At 35.0% G+C, this 19,107-nt stretch overlaps 1 protein-coding gene across 1 annotated transcript in view; it reads right to left on the bottom strand.

Annotated features, from left to right (window-relative positions):
- The window catches only part of CAPZA2 (capping actin protein of muscle Z-line subunit alpha 2), a 56,052-nt gene that overhangs the window by 23,364 nt on the left and 13,581 nt on the right, over positions 1 to 19,107 (bottom strand). The window contains exons 2-3 of the mRNA XM_007116503.2: positions 6,681 to 6,744; positions 3,032 to 3,083 (exon numbers count right to left, since the gene is read on the bottom strand). Of these exons, the coding sequence (XP_007116565.1) occupies positions 3,032 to 3,083; positions 6,681 to 6,744 (116 nt within the window). The remainder of the gene's footprint in view (positions 1 to 3,031; positions 3,084 to 6,680; positions 6,745 to 19,107) is intronic.

Consider the following 19,107-nt stretch of genomic DNA (forward strand, 5'->3'; position numbering starts at 1 on the left):
GAGACGTGGATGGATCTAGAGACTGTCATACAGAGTGAAGTAAGTCAGAAAGAGAAAAACAAATATCGTATATTAACGCATATATGTGGAACCTAGAAAAATGGTACAGATGAACTGGTTTGCAGGGCAGAAATTAAGACACATGTAGAGAACAAATGTACGGACATCAAGAGGGGAAAGCAGAGTGGTGGTGATGGTGGTGGTGTGATGAATTGGGTGATTGGGATTGACATGTATACACTAATGTGTATAAAATGGATGAGCAATAAGAACCTGCTGAATAAAAAGATAAATAAAATAAAATTCAAAAAAAAAAAAAAAGACAGAAATGTAAGACTGGAAACCATAAAACTCCTAGAGGAAAACACAGACAACACTCTTTGATATAAATCGTAGCAATATTTTTTTGGATCCATCTCCTAAAGCAGAGATAAAAGGGACCTAATTAAACGTAAATGCTTTTGCACAGAACAGGAAACCATCAACAAAACAAAAAGACAAAATGAACGGGAGAAAATATTTGCAAATGATATGACTGATAAGGAATTAATATCCAGAATAAATAGTTCATACAGTTCAACAGCAAAAAGACAAACCACCTGACTGAAAAACAGGTAGAAGACCTGAACAGACATTTTTCCAAAGAGGACATACGGATGGCCAACAGGCACATGAAAAAATGCTCAACATTGCTAATCGTTAGGGAAATGCAAATCAAAACCACAGTGAGATATCACCACACACCTGTCAGAATGGGTATCATCAAAAAGAACAGAAATAACAAATGCTGGAGAGGACGTGGAGAAAAGGGAACACTCCTGCACTGTTGGTGGGAATGTACATTGGTGCAGCCACTGTGGGAAACAGTATGGAGGTTTCTCAAAAAACTAAAAATAAAACTAGCACATGACCCAGCAATTCCACTCCTAGGTATATATTGGAAGAAAATAAAAACAATACTTCAAAAAGATACATGCACCCCAATGTTTATAGCAGCATTATTTACAATTGCCAAGATACGGAAGCAACCTAAGTGTCCATCAACAGATTAATGGATAAAGAAGAAGTGGTAAATATATACAATGGAATACTACTCAGCCATAAAAAAAGAATGAAATTTTGCCATTTACAACAACATGGGTGGACTTGGAGGGCATTATGCTAAGTGAAGTAAGTCAGAGAAAGACAAATACTGTATGATATCACTTATATGTGAAATCTAAGAATATAACAAACTAGTGAATATAACAAAACAGAAACAGACTCACAGATATAGAGAACCAGTGGTTACCAGTGGGGAGAAGGAAGGGGGAGGGGCAAGATAAGGGTAGGGGATTAAGAAACACAAACTATTACGTACAGTATAAAATAAATAAGCTACAAGGATGTATTGTACAACACGGAATATAGCCAGTATTTTGCAGTAACTATTAATGGAATATAACTTTAAAAAATTATGAATCACTATGTTGTATACCTATAACATATGTAATATTGTATACCTATAACATATGTAATATTGTACATCAACTATACTTCAATTTAAAAATGGGAAAAAAATAACAGGAATTTAAATCAGAAGCAAAATCAGGTATGTCTAGAAGTCTGTTATGATATCACTTATATGTGAAATCTAAGAATATAACAAACTAGTGAATATAACAAAACAGAAACAGACTCACAGATATAGAGAACCAGTGGTTACCAGTGGGGAGAAGGAAGGGGGAGGGGCAAGATAAGGGTAGGGGATTAAGAAACACAAACTATTACGTACAGTATAAAATAAATAAGCTACAAGGATGTATTGTACAACACGGAATATAGCCAGTATTTTGCAGTAACTATTAATGGAATATAACTTTAAAAAATTATGAATCACTATGTTGTATACCTATAACATATGTAATATTGTATACCTATAACATATGTAATATTGTACATCAACTATACTTCAATTTAAAAATGGGAAAAAAATAACAGGAATTTAAATCAGAAGCAAAATCAGGTATGTCTAGAAGTCTGTTGAACCTCTACCTTCATTAGGATTAACTCTAAAGAACAAATTTATTCCATAAAGCCTTACAAACATTACAAAAATAGAATTAGAGCAAATTTCCCCCATTAGTCAGGATTTCACATTTTGGGTAGTACACTAAGATGAAAGTAGGTGACTGGATGATACTGAACACTCTTTGTAAGGCACCTGAACGTTTAATCTCCTCATTTTCAAATGAGTAATGGAGTCCATTAGCCTAAAATACGGGTCCACAGGCCTTATTTAGGGAGGTGGGAGAGGGAAAGAGAACCAATTATTTCTCTGAAATCTTTAGTTGTGGCAAGTCATGATTGTGGTCATTGGTCCAAAGATGATGTACTAGGATTTAGAACTGCTTAGTTCTTTGAATCACTCACAAATCTAATAAATACTTATTAAGTAAATATGTGTCAGATACTATGTTAGCTATTTATGGATGAATAAAATAAGCTCCTAACCCTCAAAAATCTATTTCTTTTTACTGAAGTACAGTTCATTTACAATATTTCAGGTGTACAGCAAAGTGATTCAGTTATACATACATATATATATTCTTTTTCAGACTCTCTTCCATTATAGCTTATTACAAGATACTGAATCTAGTTCCTTGTGCTATACAGTAGGTCCTTCTCAAAAATCTATTAGGATCAAGCATTTAACAGAAAGTAAAACCTGCATAAAATTTAAAGTATCACAATTTCACAAATCAAAGTTTCTAAAATAATTTTATCCAACTTCGCAAATGTCAAAATACAGTATTGAGTATATAAGTCACTGACAAACACACAATGAATAGAGAATTTCATGTTATAATTGTATCTCTATATCCTTCTGTGATCAAAAATATTTCTCCTCTAACCTATTACATACATATTATTACATATATTTGAACTTGATGTGCAAATATCTATTTCATGGATTAGTACCTAAAAACCACTTTTAAAATATTTTTTCCCATGTCACTTTAATTATGTTAATATAATGCATAATACTTACTGGGCTGCTCCTTCCCTGAGAAGATTATCATTATTAAGCAGTAACCGAACATCTGCAAAACAAACATTATTTTTTCTATATTACTGTTTTCCTATATTTGAAATTTCTATGGAATGAATTTAGGTTATTTTAGTCATGTGTCAGTATCCTACCCACCCCCCAAAACATGTATGGGAGATCAAAATATCACTGTGATGACCAAAATAACCACAAAATCATGGTATTAATAAAAAAATAAAAGATTTTGGTAAAGAAATAGCAGATGGAATGAAATAAAAGTATATGTTATTTCATACTCTTAATAGTCAAAGCAGGCAGACTATAACATGTCTCCAAAGAACTAAAGTGGAGATAAGTTACACCAAAAAGATGGTGTGATAAGATCTGCCGAAGATTGAGCACTATGCCTCTTAGTCTGACAGTACTATCATGAGTTTCAAATGAATTTGCTCTATGGAAAAAGTGATTAAACAAGAAACAGCTTGTGAACGCAGTACAGATGTAGGCATTTTGTTTCTCAGACAGCTCATGTTCAACAACAGATGAATGTGTTGAGTTAGATATGGATAACTACTTTATTTGATTTAGTAATCTCACTCTAGTTGTTGATTCTTAACTCTGTCCTAACTTCAGACTCAACTATGTAGACACGTGCCTTTTAATCATTAAAACACAACTTTAAAACTACAATTTTAATTGGAAAAAAAAATCACATAATTTCACCAAAAAACAAACAAAATTCTACTCTAGTCTTGATGTATTTTCTTTCATTATTTTCCCTATACACTTGGCTGTTTTACATAATTGCTATCATAAAGTACATATAACAAAGTATCCTAATTTTTTTCATTAAATGAAAATAACACAAATAACTTAAGTACCTTCTATTAAGAAAAACAGACAATAGTTCTTATAAATAGTGTAAAATTGGGCATCCAATAGAAATAATGTAGATACGTATTTATCAACTTGGAAATATATACATAATATAATAAACAAGAAGGGGAAAACCCAGCATGTATAGTATTATATTAATGCAATGTTATATATATGTGTCTAAATTGAGAAATGTTAGAAGTATTTCATTCTAACAATGGAGAAGAGAGGGTAGAGTTTTGTGTGATTCTTAAGATTCTTTTTTGCTCTTTGGAAATTTTAGAATGACTATGAATCATTTTTACAAAAATAATAAAGCTATTCCAAAAGAAAAAATATTGCCTATTCACATACCTCTTTTTAGCAGTAACTCCCAATTTAAAAAACAGTATCTGGCTAACCACTAAAATAATACTAATTTGATTTCTAAATTAACTGATTTTAAACAATGGAAGCTTCTGCCTAATAAATTAAAACACAGACTTTTACAATTATAGGTATTCTTTTTTTTTAATTATAGGTATTCTTATCTCACAAAGTAAACTGGGAATTCGACTTGATAAATATGATATTGTATCTTCAATATTTAAAGCATAATCATTAACAGCAGTATTGCATGGTAGGTAGTGTATCTTTTTCAGTTCTACCTAAATGGGAAAATAATTTAAAAGCAACATCTACATGATCCAGTTATCTTTACTCTGGAATAAAAGTCCAAACTTCTATCATATGAAGAATACAGTGAAAGAAATTGAGAATAATTTGAATAAAATAAAAACTACTCTTAAGAATGGATGTGGTTTCAAGTCAGACCACACATCAGAACAATGGGTGGGTGGGAGTCTTAAAAAAAAAAAGTATACATTTCAGAGCTCCAGCCCAGATAACACATCAGTTCCTGAGAATGAAGACCAGAAATCTATGTTTTAATGATTCTTACATAGCCAATCTGGGAAATAGCATTTGGGAACCACTGATCTGACAAGATTTTATGACTCTGAAATTCTAAAATTTGTGGCTTCCATGGAATCATTCTGATGTTAATATTATCAACAAAAATAGCATGAAAATAACCAAATGCATATGAGATTTCCCCCTCAAATACTCAACTCCTTTCTCACTCTAAAATACTCCCTCATTTAAAACTTACATAAATATCTTATATTCCCATTTCCATTCCACAGTTCCAGCCCAGGTCTACTGAATGGCTCATCCTAAATGCCCAAGTCCTCATCCAAAATGCCTACTGTACATCAACACAGAACATATCAACTCAACATCAATTTCCAATGAGACTTAGTAAAGCAATTTCTGGGACTCATACATTCTTTCAGGGTCTTTCTGATTAACAAATTTGTAGGGTAAGAATAGTAAGTGAAAATCTTTTCTTAGAATTATAATTTATTCCTGGCTCTATAAATTGTACGGGAGTTTGGGGGCTACTGACTTTAGCACAGTTTCCCCATTATCAATTTAAGTTAAATGCCAACTTTTGACCCTATGGAGAAAAGACTATCTTCTTTAATGCCCCAACCATCAAACGTATTAACCTGTATTTAGGTTATAAAGGCTGAATATTAAAACAGAAGTTAAACCCTATAGGAAGAAGAAATACTTTTGAATTCTCCCCAATTTCCCAATTCATTGCTTCAGATTTTATGGTTATCTTGAAAGGAAGAATATTTTAACTTCCAGATTTTTCACAATATAGACTGCCATTCTTCCTCTAAGTGTAGCTCAGTGGTTAAATTTTTAAATGTATAAAAATTACCATATATAACTGTATGTACTAAATCATATATTAATCTTGTTTGTGGATGATTTAGGGATTTTCTAGGGTATTTTAACTTTATACAATTTTTGCCTCATTTTTTGACTTTCAAACCTAATCTTTTCTGAGGTGAGATTCCATTATATCTTATACTATGAATGAAAATGAGAGATGAAACTTCTTAAAAAACAGTTTTAAATAGCTTACTCTGGAGTAGAATGTTTAAAAAATAAAACTGAAGAGCACTGTATAAATTAGTTTTAATTTAAGACATGGTGAAGGCCAAATATATATGAAGTAGAAATTACGCATTTAAAGTACTTGTGGTAGATTATTCTTAAAACTGCTTTAAAAAAGTTTTGTATAAAAATCACTACAGGCCATTTTCTGCACAATTATTTCAACCACTTCATTCTGTTAAAGAGGAGCTATTGTTACAGTTTTTACAGCAACCAGGAGACTATGTTGTATTTAAATTTCTCATCTATGGGTGAATAATTATAAAACTGTTTGCCAGTGAGGTGTGAGGTTTAAAGAAAGGTATACTATGAACTGATTTATGAGATATAATTTAAATAACAAATTGTTTTTACATGTGATGCCATCTTCTAAGCCCAGGAAACAAGCACAGTGAAACAATGTTCCTCCCTTCTTTTTTGGCTGTTCCTATTAATCAAGTAGGCTTTTCTTTAAAAGAAACATAAAAAATGCATTTCACAACTCCAAAAAATAATTAAAATTAAAATTTTCTTGTCTTTTAAAATGATTTAATGTTATTCTTTAAGAGGATTAAAATTTGCAAACATAATTATCATATGTCATAAACACATTATATTCTAGACCTTACAAAATCCAGATTGACAAAAATTTTCACTGTAATTCAGAAAATACAGATTTGTCTACCCACTCCCCTTAACTTAGTTACTTTGGTTATGTAACTTATTCTTTAAAAAAGGAGTGCTTGACATATCAAGCCTTAAGTGTTATGAATTCAACACTCACCATTAAACACCTCATTAAATTCTCCAGGAGGGGCATGAATGATGAATTTTGCTGCTATACGCACCTAAAACAGAAACAAAGATATAAATGTTCCACAGCACAGGCCTCTGCTAAAACAACCAAAACCATGCAAAATTATACTACTTCAAAGTTCTACTGAAAATGGCTTAAGAAGATGTTAAAGACGGTGACATGTTTTCACTCAAACACCCTAAGTTGATTACTGTTTTAATCATTTAATATAATCACAATGCATAGACTGAATGTAGATAAAATATACGTATAACTAATGTATTTAAGGATTCAAAGCTGCCTACATATGAATATTTTCTTATAAGCAAATTTTTCTTTTAAACTAAAATGGAAAAAAATGATCCATCAAGAAAATTTCTATGTGTGAGGAAATAAGATGCATTTAGGTACTATGAAGAAAATATATTTGTGTGTCCATACAGTCACAAATGTGCATGTCTAAAAAGTCACAAATTAGTTTTAAAAAATGTAGAAAGGAAGAGGGGAAGAAAGGTCTAAATTCAAAATGTTTTGAACATGAGATCTGACTAGATCTTAGGAAATTTTAGTTCAAAAATAAGTGAGAGACAAAATATCAACAGGTATACTGACAAGTATATTTTAAGAGAATAAAGGCTATATTAAAGAGATTAATCACTAATGAATATATATGAGAGGTTAGATGACATGCCCAATATTATAATTTAGTGAAGAAGTTCTGAGTATTTATAATAGTTTTCCAACCACTATACAACAGCCTCCAACTCTGCTGCTCAGTGATCTTGTCAGAAATGCACATTCATGAGCCTTACCCAACCAAATGAATTAGATAAATGGAAATGAGGCCCAGAAAACACTATAAACAAGCTTTCCAGGTGATTTTTAAAATACACATCCAAGTATTCACTGAATTAAGGGACCACACATGGCAAAAACAAAAGGTTTATTTCATATTGTCCACTTTACTAGCACTGTCGCTGCTCTGATGTAGAAACTAAAAATAATGGGAAAGGAAATAGTTATATATGTTTGTGTATATGTTATATGTGTGTGTGCATGCATCTAAGTACACATATGGTTTTCAGAGGAGAGACACAGATGAAAAAGGTATTTACAGTTAAAAAGAAGATGTTCTTAGCTAGAGGCCACATATGTGACAAGGCCAGTTAGAAAACTGTTAATTTAGAACAAAAAGAAAAGCTTTTGTAGTCTGGAACACCAAAAAGTCTGAAGCAAAACCTACGACTGTTGTTGGATACCACCGAGAGATTACAACGATGAAGATAATAACAAAAAGGGGATTATTTAAATTAGTGTTTACCAAGCACTTTACACGGATTATATCATTTACTCTTCAGTCTGATTACTGAATATATACTTTATTTACTACATTATGCTGCTTCTCAGATTTAAGTTTTGGTAGAATGGGTAAAATGCTCCCACCAAAAGATGAACAGGGCAGAATGTGACAAGGTGGCCACCATCAAACTGCCAAAGTATAAACTTTTTTTGGTATTTAAAATGCCAATAGCAGCAACTTAAGGGAAATAAATTCTTCCCAAGACAGAAAAAACCAGAGTTCACTCAAAAAGAAATATGTAACCTGAATAGTCCTAGATCTACTAAAGAAATTGAGTTTGTTGTTAAAAGCATTCCAACAAATAAAACTTCAGGTTTTCTTGTAACAGGCATTTAAGGAAGAAATATTACCAATTCTCCACAAGTTATTCCAGAAAACAGAATTGAAGACAACAACTTCCAACTTATTTTAAGAGAATAGCATTATCCTACACCAAAGACTAAAATACTACAAGAAACACAACTCACAGACCAAAACCTCTCATAAACACAGAAGCAAAAATCTTCAATAAAATATTAGCAAATTGAATCCAACTATATATAGAAAGGATAACACATCATGACCAAGTGGAGTTTTTCCTAGAAATGTAGGGCTGTTTCACTGTTTGAAAAGCAATTCACAATATAAACTGATTAAAGATGAAAACCCACAATCACCTCAATAGAAGCATAAAAATTATTTAATAACATTCAACAACCAAAAGACAATGTCTTTAATTTGATAAAAGGTATTTACAAAAAAGCCTATAGTTAACATCATCCTTAATGGTCAAAGACTGAATGCTTCCCCCTAACATCAGGTAAGAATGTCTGTTCTCATCCCTCCTATTCAACATCATACTGAGATCTTAGTGCAATAAGATAAAAAAAACAAATGAAAGTCATTTCATAAATAAAATAAAACTTTCTACTTGGGGGCAACATGATTGTTTACAATGAAAAATCCCAAGGAATCTTAAACAAACAAACAAAACTACCCAATAACTTAGGTACAAATCTAACAAAATATGTACAGGACTAATATCCTAAAAATACACAAAACTGATGAAAGAAATCAAAGAAGATCTAAATAAATGGAGACACATGTATGTTCATGGATTGGAAGGCTCCTCATTGTAAAGATAACAATTTTTCCCAAACTATTCTACAGATTCAATGAAGGCCCAATCAAAATCCAAGCAGGATTTTTTTGATACACATCAACAAGCTGATTCTAACACTGTTTCCTATATTATTATTTTTCTATGTTTGAAGAATGCAATGAATGCAGGCTATTTGGGCCATGTATCAAGATTAACACTCCCTCCCCGCAAATGCAAGCAAGATCAAGAAATCACTCTGATGCCCAGAACAACCATAAACACACACATGAACACATACCATGGTATTAAAAAAAAGATTTTGGTTAGGAAACGAGAGGGAATGAATATTATTTCACACCCTTAGCAGTAAATGCAAAGTAGCAATGGCAAATGAACTAGAATAGCCAAAATAATTTTGAAAAACAAAGTTGGAGAATTCACACTACCTAATCTTAAGACTTAATATAAAGCTACAGTCATATATGGATCATAATGGAATAGAAGAGAGAGCCGAGAAATAAACCCACACACCTATGGTCAATTAATCTTTGACAAAGGAGATAAGAATATACAATGGAGAAAAGGCAGTCTCTTCAGCAAGTGGTGTTGGGAAAGCAGGACAGCCACATGTAAATCAGTGAAGTTAGGACACTCCCTCACATCAAACATAAATATAAACTCAAAATGGCTTAAAGATTTAAATATAAGACATGACACCATAAAACTCCTGTAAGAGAACATAGGCAAAACATTCTCTGACATAAATCATACCAATGTTTTCTTAGGTCAGTCTCCCAAGACAAAAGAAATAAAAGCAAAAATAAACAAATGGGACCTAATCAAACTTTTAAGCTTTTGCATGCAAAGGAAACCATAAACAAAATGAAAGGACAACCTACGAACTCCGAGAAAATATTTGCAAACGATGTGACCAGTAAGGGCTTCATTTCCAAAATATACAGACAGCTCATACAACTCAATAACAAAAATACAAACAAGCCAATCAAAAAATGGGCAGAAAACCTAAATAGACATTTCTCCAAAAAAGACATACAGATGGCGAATACGCACATGAAAAGACACTCGACATCGCTAATTATTAGAGAAATGCAAATCAAAATTACAATGAGTTACCACCTCACATCAGTCAGAATGGCCATCGTTAGAAAAATCTACAAATAATACAGGCTGGAGCGGGTGTGGAGAAAAGGGAACCCTCCTACACTGTCGGTGGGACTGTAAATTGATGCAGCCACTATGGGAAACAGGATGGAAGTTCCTCAAAAAAACTAAAAATAAAGTTGCCATATGATCCAGCAATCCCACTCCTGGGTATATATCTGGACAAAACTATAATTTGAAAAGATACATGCACCCCAGTGTTCACAGCAGCACTATTTACAACAGCCAAGACATGGAAGAAACCTAAATGTCCATCAACAGATGAATGGATAAAGAAGATGTGGTGCGTGTGTGTACATATATATATATACATATACACACACGCACGTGCGCACATACACATGGAATACTACCCAACCATAAAAAAGAATGAAATAATGCCATTTGTAGCAACATGGATGGACCTAGAGATTATCATACTAAGTGAAGGAAGTCAGAAAGAGAAAGACAAATACCGTATGATATCACTTATATCTAAGTGAAATTAAAGTGAAACCATAGATCTTAAAGTGGAATCTAAAATATGACACACAAACGAACTTATCTACGAAACAGAAACAGACTCACAGACATAGAGAATAGACTTGTGGTTGCCAAGAGGGAGGCGGAGAGGGGAAGGGATGGATTGGGAGTTGGGGATTAGCAGATGCAAACTATTATATACAGAATAGATAAACAACAAGGTCCTACTGTATAGCACAGGGAACTATATTCAATATCCTGTAATAAACCATAATGAAAAAGAAAATAATAAAATAAAAAGTAAAAAACAAAAAAGGCTACAGTCATTAAGATAGAGGGATAGATAATGAATGGAACAGAACTGAGAGTCAAAAAATATACCCTGCATATATATGGTCAAATGATTTTTGACAAAGGTGCAAAGGCAATGCAATGTTCAAAGAATATCTTTTCAACAAATGATATCCAAACAATTAGATATCCATGAGCAAAAAATAAATTGCAATCTAAACCTTACCCCTTACTACCTCAAAATGTATTATACCTCTAAATGTAAAATATAGAACTTAACAAAAAATTAAAAGGAAACAGAAGAAAACCTTCATGACCTGGGGTTAGGCCAAAAGTTATTAGACATGATACTATAACCATGACCCATTAAAAAACTGACAGGGCTTCCCTGGTGGCACAGTGGTTGAGAGTCCGCCTGCCGATGCAGGGGACAAGGGTTCGTGCCCCGGTCCAGGAAGATCCCACATGCCGCGCGGAGCGGCTGGGCCCGTGAGCCACGGCCGCTGAGCCTGCGCGTCCGGAGCCTGTGCTCCGCAACAGGAGAGGCCACACAGTGAGAGGCCCGCGTACCACAAAAAAACAAAACAAAACAAAAAAACTGATCAACTGGACTTCATTGAAATTAAAAACTTATGCTCTGTTACAGACACTGTTAAAAGAATGAAAAGACAGCTACAAACTGGAGGAAATCTCAGCAAATCCCATATCCAATAGAGAATTTGTATCTAGAACATATACTATCAAAACTCAACAGTAAGAAAACAGTGAACAAAAGACTTGAACACACTTCACCAAAAAGGATATACAGGGCTTCCCTGGTGGCGCAGTGGTTGCGCGTCCGCCTGCCGATGCAGGGGAACCGGGTTCGCGCCGCGGTCTGGGAGGATCCCGCGTGCCGCGGAGCGGCTGGGCCCGTGGGCCCTGGCCGCTGGGCCTGCGCGTCCGGAGCCTGTGCTCCACAACGGGAGAGGCCACAACAGAGGAAGGCCCACATACCACAAAAAAAAAAAAAAAAAAAGACTTGAACACACTTCACCAAAAAGGATATACAGAAGACAGACACATGCACAAAAGGATGTGCAATATCATTAATCATTTAGGAAATCAATATTAAAATCATAAAATACCACTATATACCTAATAGAATGGCTAAAATAAAGAAAACTGATAATACCAATGCGAAACAACTGAAGCTCTAATACATTGCTGTGGCAATGCAAAATGGTACAATTGGTACCAAAAACAGTTTAGCAATTTCTTATAAACACACACCATACAACACAACAATCCCACTTCCAGGTATCTACCCTACGTTCCCACAAAAATCTATTGAAAATTGTTCAAAACTAGAAACAATCCACAACATAAATGTCCACCTACGGGTGAATGGATAAACAATAATGTGTCTATGCGATAGAATACTACTCAGCAATGAAAAGGGACAAATTATGAGTACATGCACCAACTTGGATGAATCTCAAAAGCCTTATGTTGAATGAAAGAAACCATTCTCAGGTGGTTACATGGCAATGATATAAGATTCCACTTATATGACATTCTCCAATAAACAATATTTTATAGCAATGGAGAACAGATCAATGGCTGCCAGGGGCTGGGAGAAGGAGTGGGGATGGGTGTGAACACAATGGGAGAAATGAGGGAAAGGAAGAAAATAAGAGAGTTTTTTGGGGTGATGGAATTACTCTATATCTCGATTTTGGTAATGGTTACATGCATCTATACATGTGTTGAAAGTCATAAAAAAAAGAGAAGGGGGTATTTTACAATATGTTAATTTAAAATATGTATTTCATGTGTTTTCAAAATTGTTTTCTTCTGGGCTTCCTGGTGGCGCAGTGGTTAAGAATCCGCCTGCCAATGCAGGGGACACGGGTTCAATCCCTGGTCCAGGAAGATACCACATACTGTGGAGCAACTAAGCCTGTGCGCCACAACTACTGAGCCTGCGCTGTAGAGACCGCAAGCCACAACTACTGAGCCCGCATGCCACAACTACTGAAGCCTGCGTACCTAGAGCCCATGTTCCACGAGAATCCACCGCAACGAGAAGCCCGCGCACCGCAACTAAGAGCAGCCCCCACTCGTCACAACTAGAGAAACCCGCGTGCAGCAACAAAGACCCAATACAGCCAAAAATTCAATAAATAAATTTATTAAAAAAACAAATTATTTTCTTCTAAACTGTTTAAAAGTATTATTAAAATCAAAAATGAAAATATAAAAAATAAGTGATTTTAAAAAGGCAAGGGTGGAGTTGGGAATGGAAGACAGTGCATGCTAAACATACATTGGCATCTATTATGTTTCCATAAAATGTCTTAATTTCCTTTGTTCCCTTATTCCTCCCTCTCTTCTATTGGGGTAAGTGTTAGAAAGCATTTAAAACAAAGTCTTAATCACTACGACAGGCAACAAATAAAAATTGTGGTAACCTGTTGATGAATTTATCAAATATTTCTTTTGGAAACTTTTAGAATTTTGAGGAAATTGTTTTTAACACTTCTAATGACTTACACCCTACCAATAAGACTGACAAAATTAAAGTACTGATAGCAAGCAGTATATATATATATATATATATATATATATATATACACACAGTATAGCATATTTAGTGATATGATTAACTGTTGAGCTTTAAATTTTTTAGTTGTTTCAAAAAAAGGTACATATCGGGCTTCCCTGGTGGCGCAGTGGTTGCGCGTCCGCCTGCCGATGCAAGGGAACCGGGTTCGCGCCCCGGTCTGGGAAGATCCCACATGCCGCGGAGCGGCTGGGCCCGTGAGCCATGGCCGCTGAGCCTGCGCGTCCGGAGCCTGTGCTCCGCAACGGGAGAGGCCACAACAGAGGGAGGCCCGCATACCACAAAAAAAAAAAAAAAAAAAAAAAGGTACATATCATTTAGACTTTTAGTTAGTTCTATTTTGGGTTTTCACCTAGAAAGCAAAAATGCTCTATAGTTTTATCTTACAGACTTGTTTGCCCTTGCTATTGCACAAAATGCATACAGTAACCAAAAAGAGTTAAGACTGCTCATAATATCCAAAATGAATGGTGGGTCAAAAGAAGTGCCACTGAGGGTTGAGAAGTCATGGGAGCTGTCTGGCTGAGAACCCAAAACACAACTTGGACTTTACCAGCTATGCCTGAAGTATCTTAATCTGGTCTTTGTGAATTTCACAAGATAAGAAGAATCTGTTTTTTGGATTTCTCAGGTGCTAAAGAAAAGAAAGTGTGTCCACCATGGTAAAGGCTTGTCTTCCTGAGACACTGTTCAATCATCAGGGTATTTTCTAAACACTGCTATAGACTGAACATTCCCCTACATCCATCTTTCCTAGACTTTTTTTTAATTTAAAAAATTATTTATTCTAGCCACTTCCAAATCCAAGAAAGAAGAAAGGTCACACAAGTTAACACACATGGAGCTATACTCAATTTACCCCGGGAATATTATCGTTTTTCTGGATGAGCCCAGTGAATTATTAGATACATCCCTAAGGCCCACAGCAAAATCTCCTGCATTAACCACCATCTTCCTCCACATGATATTATTCCAAGTGAAGTCCTTCTAATTTGGAGCAGGATTCAGGAAAGAGTTATTTTATTGTATTTCTAAACTAATTCTAGATTGCGAGAGGGAGGATGCCTTGGTTTTGTTGGTAAGGTTTGGCTAGATGGGAGATTAACTCTTACCTATGTTAGTGACTGGCAGTTTACAGGCATACCTCATAACAATCACATCAAGAACAGTTTTAAAAAGTTAACCTACTGGGACTTCCCTGGTGGCGCAGTGGCTAAGAATCTGTCTGCCAATGCAGGGGACACAGGTTCAAGCCCTGGTCCAGGAAGATCCCACACGCCGCAGAGCAACTAAGTCCATGCGCCACAACTACTGTGCCTGTGCTCTAGAGCTCACGAGCCACAACTACTGAGCCCAGGCTCTAGAGCCTGCGAGCCACAACTACTGAGCCCACGTGCCACAACTACTGAAGTCCAAGCGCCTAGAGCCCGTGCTCTGCAACAAGAGAAGCCACTGCAATGAGAAGCCTGCCTGCTGCAACGAAGAGTAGCCCCTGTTCACCGCAACTAGAGAAAGCCCATGCACAGAGATGAAGACCCAACACAGCCAAAAATAAACAAATAAATAAAATAAATAAATTTATTTTTTAAAAAAAAGTTAACCTACTAATATAGAGCTAAAAGCTAAAAGAGCTATATTTTTTCTTTGCTTTCTCTAGGATCCAAACATTAAGAGTAGCCCCCGTTCACCGCAACTAGAGAAAGCCCATGCACAGAGATGAAGACCCAACACAGCCAAAAATAAACAAATAAATAAAATAAATAAATTTATTTTTTTAAAAAAAAGTTAACCTACTAATATAGAGCTAAAAGCTAAAAGAGCTATATTTTTTCTTTGCTTTCTCTAGGATCCAAACATTACTTGGTATAAAATATCCAAAAAGATATACATTACATAAAAAGTATGTTCCACTCTGTTGTGCTTCTTGGAAAAAAGCAGATACTATAAAGTTACTTATGCAGAAGACAAAGCAGTATATTCAAAACAATATCCAAAATGTTAGTATACACTACCTCTGAGAAAAAGTAATTTCTGCCCGTCAACTTTCTGAGATAACAGAAAAATACTACTAAACTTTTTTTTTGTACTTTTTCTTATGGGCTACAATTCAAGCAACAAATTAAATACTGATAGCAACCCACAGAATAAAATAAGAATCCATGAGTCCATATTGACATAAAGAAATGAATGAACAAATAGGGGGAAGCTCTTCATTATAGTAGAATTTCAATTAATAGATGTAGAAGGAATGACTGAATTAGAAAATCACCTGGGGTGACCAACAATGGTAATTGTTGCAGGCAAAAATCATCAAGAGATGCTAAAATTAGTGGGTAAAAGTCTAAGAGCATATTTACACAATGTGAATGAATCTTTCTACATGATACTTAAATTAAGAGGGGATAAACAGTAACTTTATACTGAGGAAACCTGCCACACACCACCTTTACCAAATGACCTAAGTTATCATAATAGTAAAAACTGTGCCTCCTAGTAGGATGTACTGAGGACAAAACATCACTTCTGTTATGCTCCTGCCAAAACTTCACAGGCTGATCTAATCATGAGGAAACATCAAATAAACTGAAATTGAGGTATAGTCTACAAAATAACCATTTTGCACTCTTTCAAAGTGGTAAGGTCATGAAGGACAAACAATGCTGAGAAAGTGTTCCAGATTAAAGACCAAAGAGACACTACAACAAAATTCAATGCGATCCTGGATTAGATCCTGGACCAGCAATTGGGGAAATTTGAATAGGGTCTGTAGATGAGACAATAATGTTGTATCAATGTGAAATTTCTTGATTTTGATAATTGTACTGTGGTTATATAAGAGACAGCCCTAAACACAGTGAAGTATATAGAGAGTGGGGAAAAAAATTCCTTCTCTACTCTTAAATTGTGGGGATTTTCTTTTATATTTTTTCTAAAGTTTCTTAAAGTTTTGTTCTTTGCATTTAGGCCATTAATCCACATGGGACTGATTTCTGTATATGATGTGGGATGGAGATCCATTTTTTATTACATAATCATAAAGATAAAAAACCATCCTAATACTATTTGTTAAAATGGACTTCTTTGTCCCACTGAACCAAATAAATAAACAAATAAAAGAAAGAAAAAAGGAAAGTAACTATTTTCAGTACTATTTTTAAAGTGTGAATTACTTTTTTTCAGTCTGGGACATGAAAAACACATCATAATTTTTAATAAATTCCAAAGATAATTCTGAAAAGTGTCTAATGAATTTAGTAGTCAGCATTCAGGTAGTAACTGCAAAAATGTAACTTCCTCAAGGAACTTATGAATATTCAATAATATCAGTAGGCAGCCCTATACTCTAAACTTGGTAGGTAGTTTTTGTTGAATCAATGTTGAATCAGTCTATAAACAAGAATAAACTCTCATTTATTCAGGATGGTCAGGGAATATAGTATTTTAATGAAATGAGCATTCTAAGAGTTATCACTAATGCAATTCTGTATGTAGACAGTTAATTTTAAGATAATGTACATTCAAAACCATAAAAACTTATGCTAATATAAGGAAGCAGTAGAGTGTATGATCTCTGGAGTCAGACTGAATGAGCTGGATTTTCATTTCTACTACTCATTAGCTACGTAAACTTGGGTGAATATAATATTAGTATGAGCAGTAATAGTAGTAGGGAATAAATATATCTGCATTAGTATAGTTCAGTATTCCTAAAATTAGCTCTGGAATACAGGCATTTTCACATTACACGTGAAATGCTTCTTTGTGCCCTACAGTGGTACAGCCGTGGCTTACGCCCATTCATTTCTGTGTTTTCTGCAGTTCATTCACTTCCCACACGCCAACATCCTTTCTCCTCCCTTGGAAATCATCCCTTCCCTCTGTACTCTACTTACCTCAAAAACCAGTGGTAGCAAAACAGGAGAAAAAGCCAGTTCCTAGTTCTGTGGTGGCAATGAGCAGTTAAGATCTGGGTTTTCATCTAAGCTAAGACAAACCATCTGTACCCAGGTTTTGATTTAACTTCTGTAAATCTCCATTTCTCACAGGTAAATTAAGGGAGATGAAATATATCATCATTTCTTAACCTTTTAAAACCCCTGTGGTCTGTTAGATAAAATAAAATATTATCTACAGTTACTTTCCAAGATGGCTGTTATTACCTTTAATTCATGAAAAGAGAAAACAGAGATCCAGAATCGGAATTTGAATGAATTCTTCAGATGAAGTCCAAGGCTTTTCAGAGCCGCCTCCCAATACAGTATAATCTTTCTACGATGGTTCAGAAGAAACAACCAAAATACCTGGGTAATCTCATTTACTTCCACTGCTTCTATTATCACCACATAACAATAGCTCTCAAATCTATATACCTATCACAACCTCTCTCAAGATCAAGATCCATTTTTCTAAATGTAACTCATTTATTAGAAATCTCCATTAAATGCCTCAAAGATACCTGACTGTCTCACCCAAACCTACTCCCTCCCTCTGTTCTTCATAAAATTATTGGCACCACCTACATACAATTCCACATTTCTCCCTCTATCCCACAGTTAGCCACATTATCGAGTGTCTGTCTTGCTCAAATCCAATCTCCTTTTCTTTGATTCCACTTCATTCGGACCCAGTCCCTTTCTGGATTGTTACAATAACTGCCCTGCCTCTAATCTCATCTCTCTCTAAAAGTCATTTTCCACTCTGCCACCAGATTGATATTTTTCAATGAAAGTTCCGATCATTTTCTTTCCTGCTTAAAATCATCTAATGGTGGCCCACTGCCAACAAGGTAAGTCCAAAGTCCTTAGCATGACATATAAAGCCTTCCTGTTATTCAAAGGCTGTAAAATGTACTGTTAATAGCATAAACCCTAAATATGACTGTATGTACTCAGACTACAGCTCCACTGACTTCTACCTATATGACCAAAAGCAAATTAAATTCAGTTTCCTCACCTGCAGTAAATGAGGTAATATGTTTAGAAAAGTGCTTGGCACAGAGTAAGCACTCAGTTAACAGCTATTACCTTTTTACTCTTTCTGCTACTTGATAGCTCCTACAACCAACCCACTCTTTTTCTCATCCCACCTATACAATACTAGAGCCTCACCACTCCATTCAGTCTTCCAGACAAGAACTCTTTTCTTTCATGCCTCCATATCACTGCATGTATGTTTTGGCCACCTTTCATCTACTGTGACTAAATTGTACACAGCAGCAGAATATCTTAAACTTTGCAAATTATCAAAGAAAAGGTCACACAGAAAGGAAAACTCAAAGGTCAAATTATGCTATTAAAAACTTCTTGATGGGGCTTCCCTGGTGGCGCGGCGGTTGAGAATCCGCCTGCCGATGCAGGGGACACGGGTTCGTGCCCTGGTCCGGGAAGATCCCATATGCCGCGCAGCGGCTAGGCCCGTGAGCCATGGCCTCTGG

This window comes from Physeter macrocephalus, chromosome 5, assembly GCF_002837175.3.
Source record: "Physeter macrocephalus isolate SW-GA chromosome 5, ASM283717v5, whole genome shotgun sequence".
In the NCBI taxonomy this organism is placed as follows: domain Eukaryota; kingdom Metazoa; phylum Chordata; class Mammalia; order Artiodactyla; family Physeteridae; genus Physeter; species Physeter macrocephalus.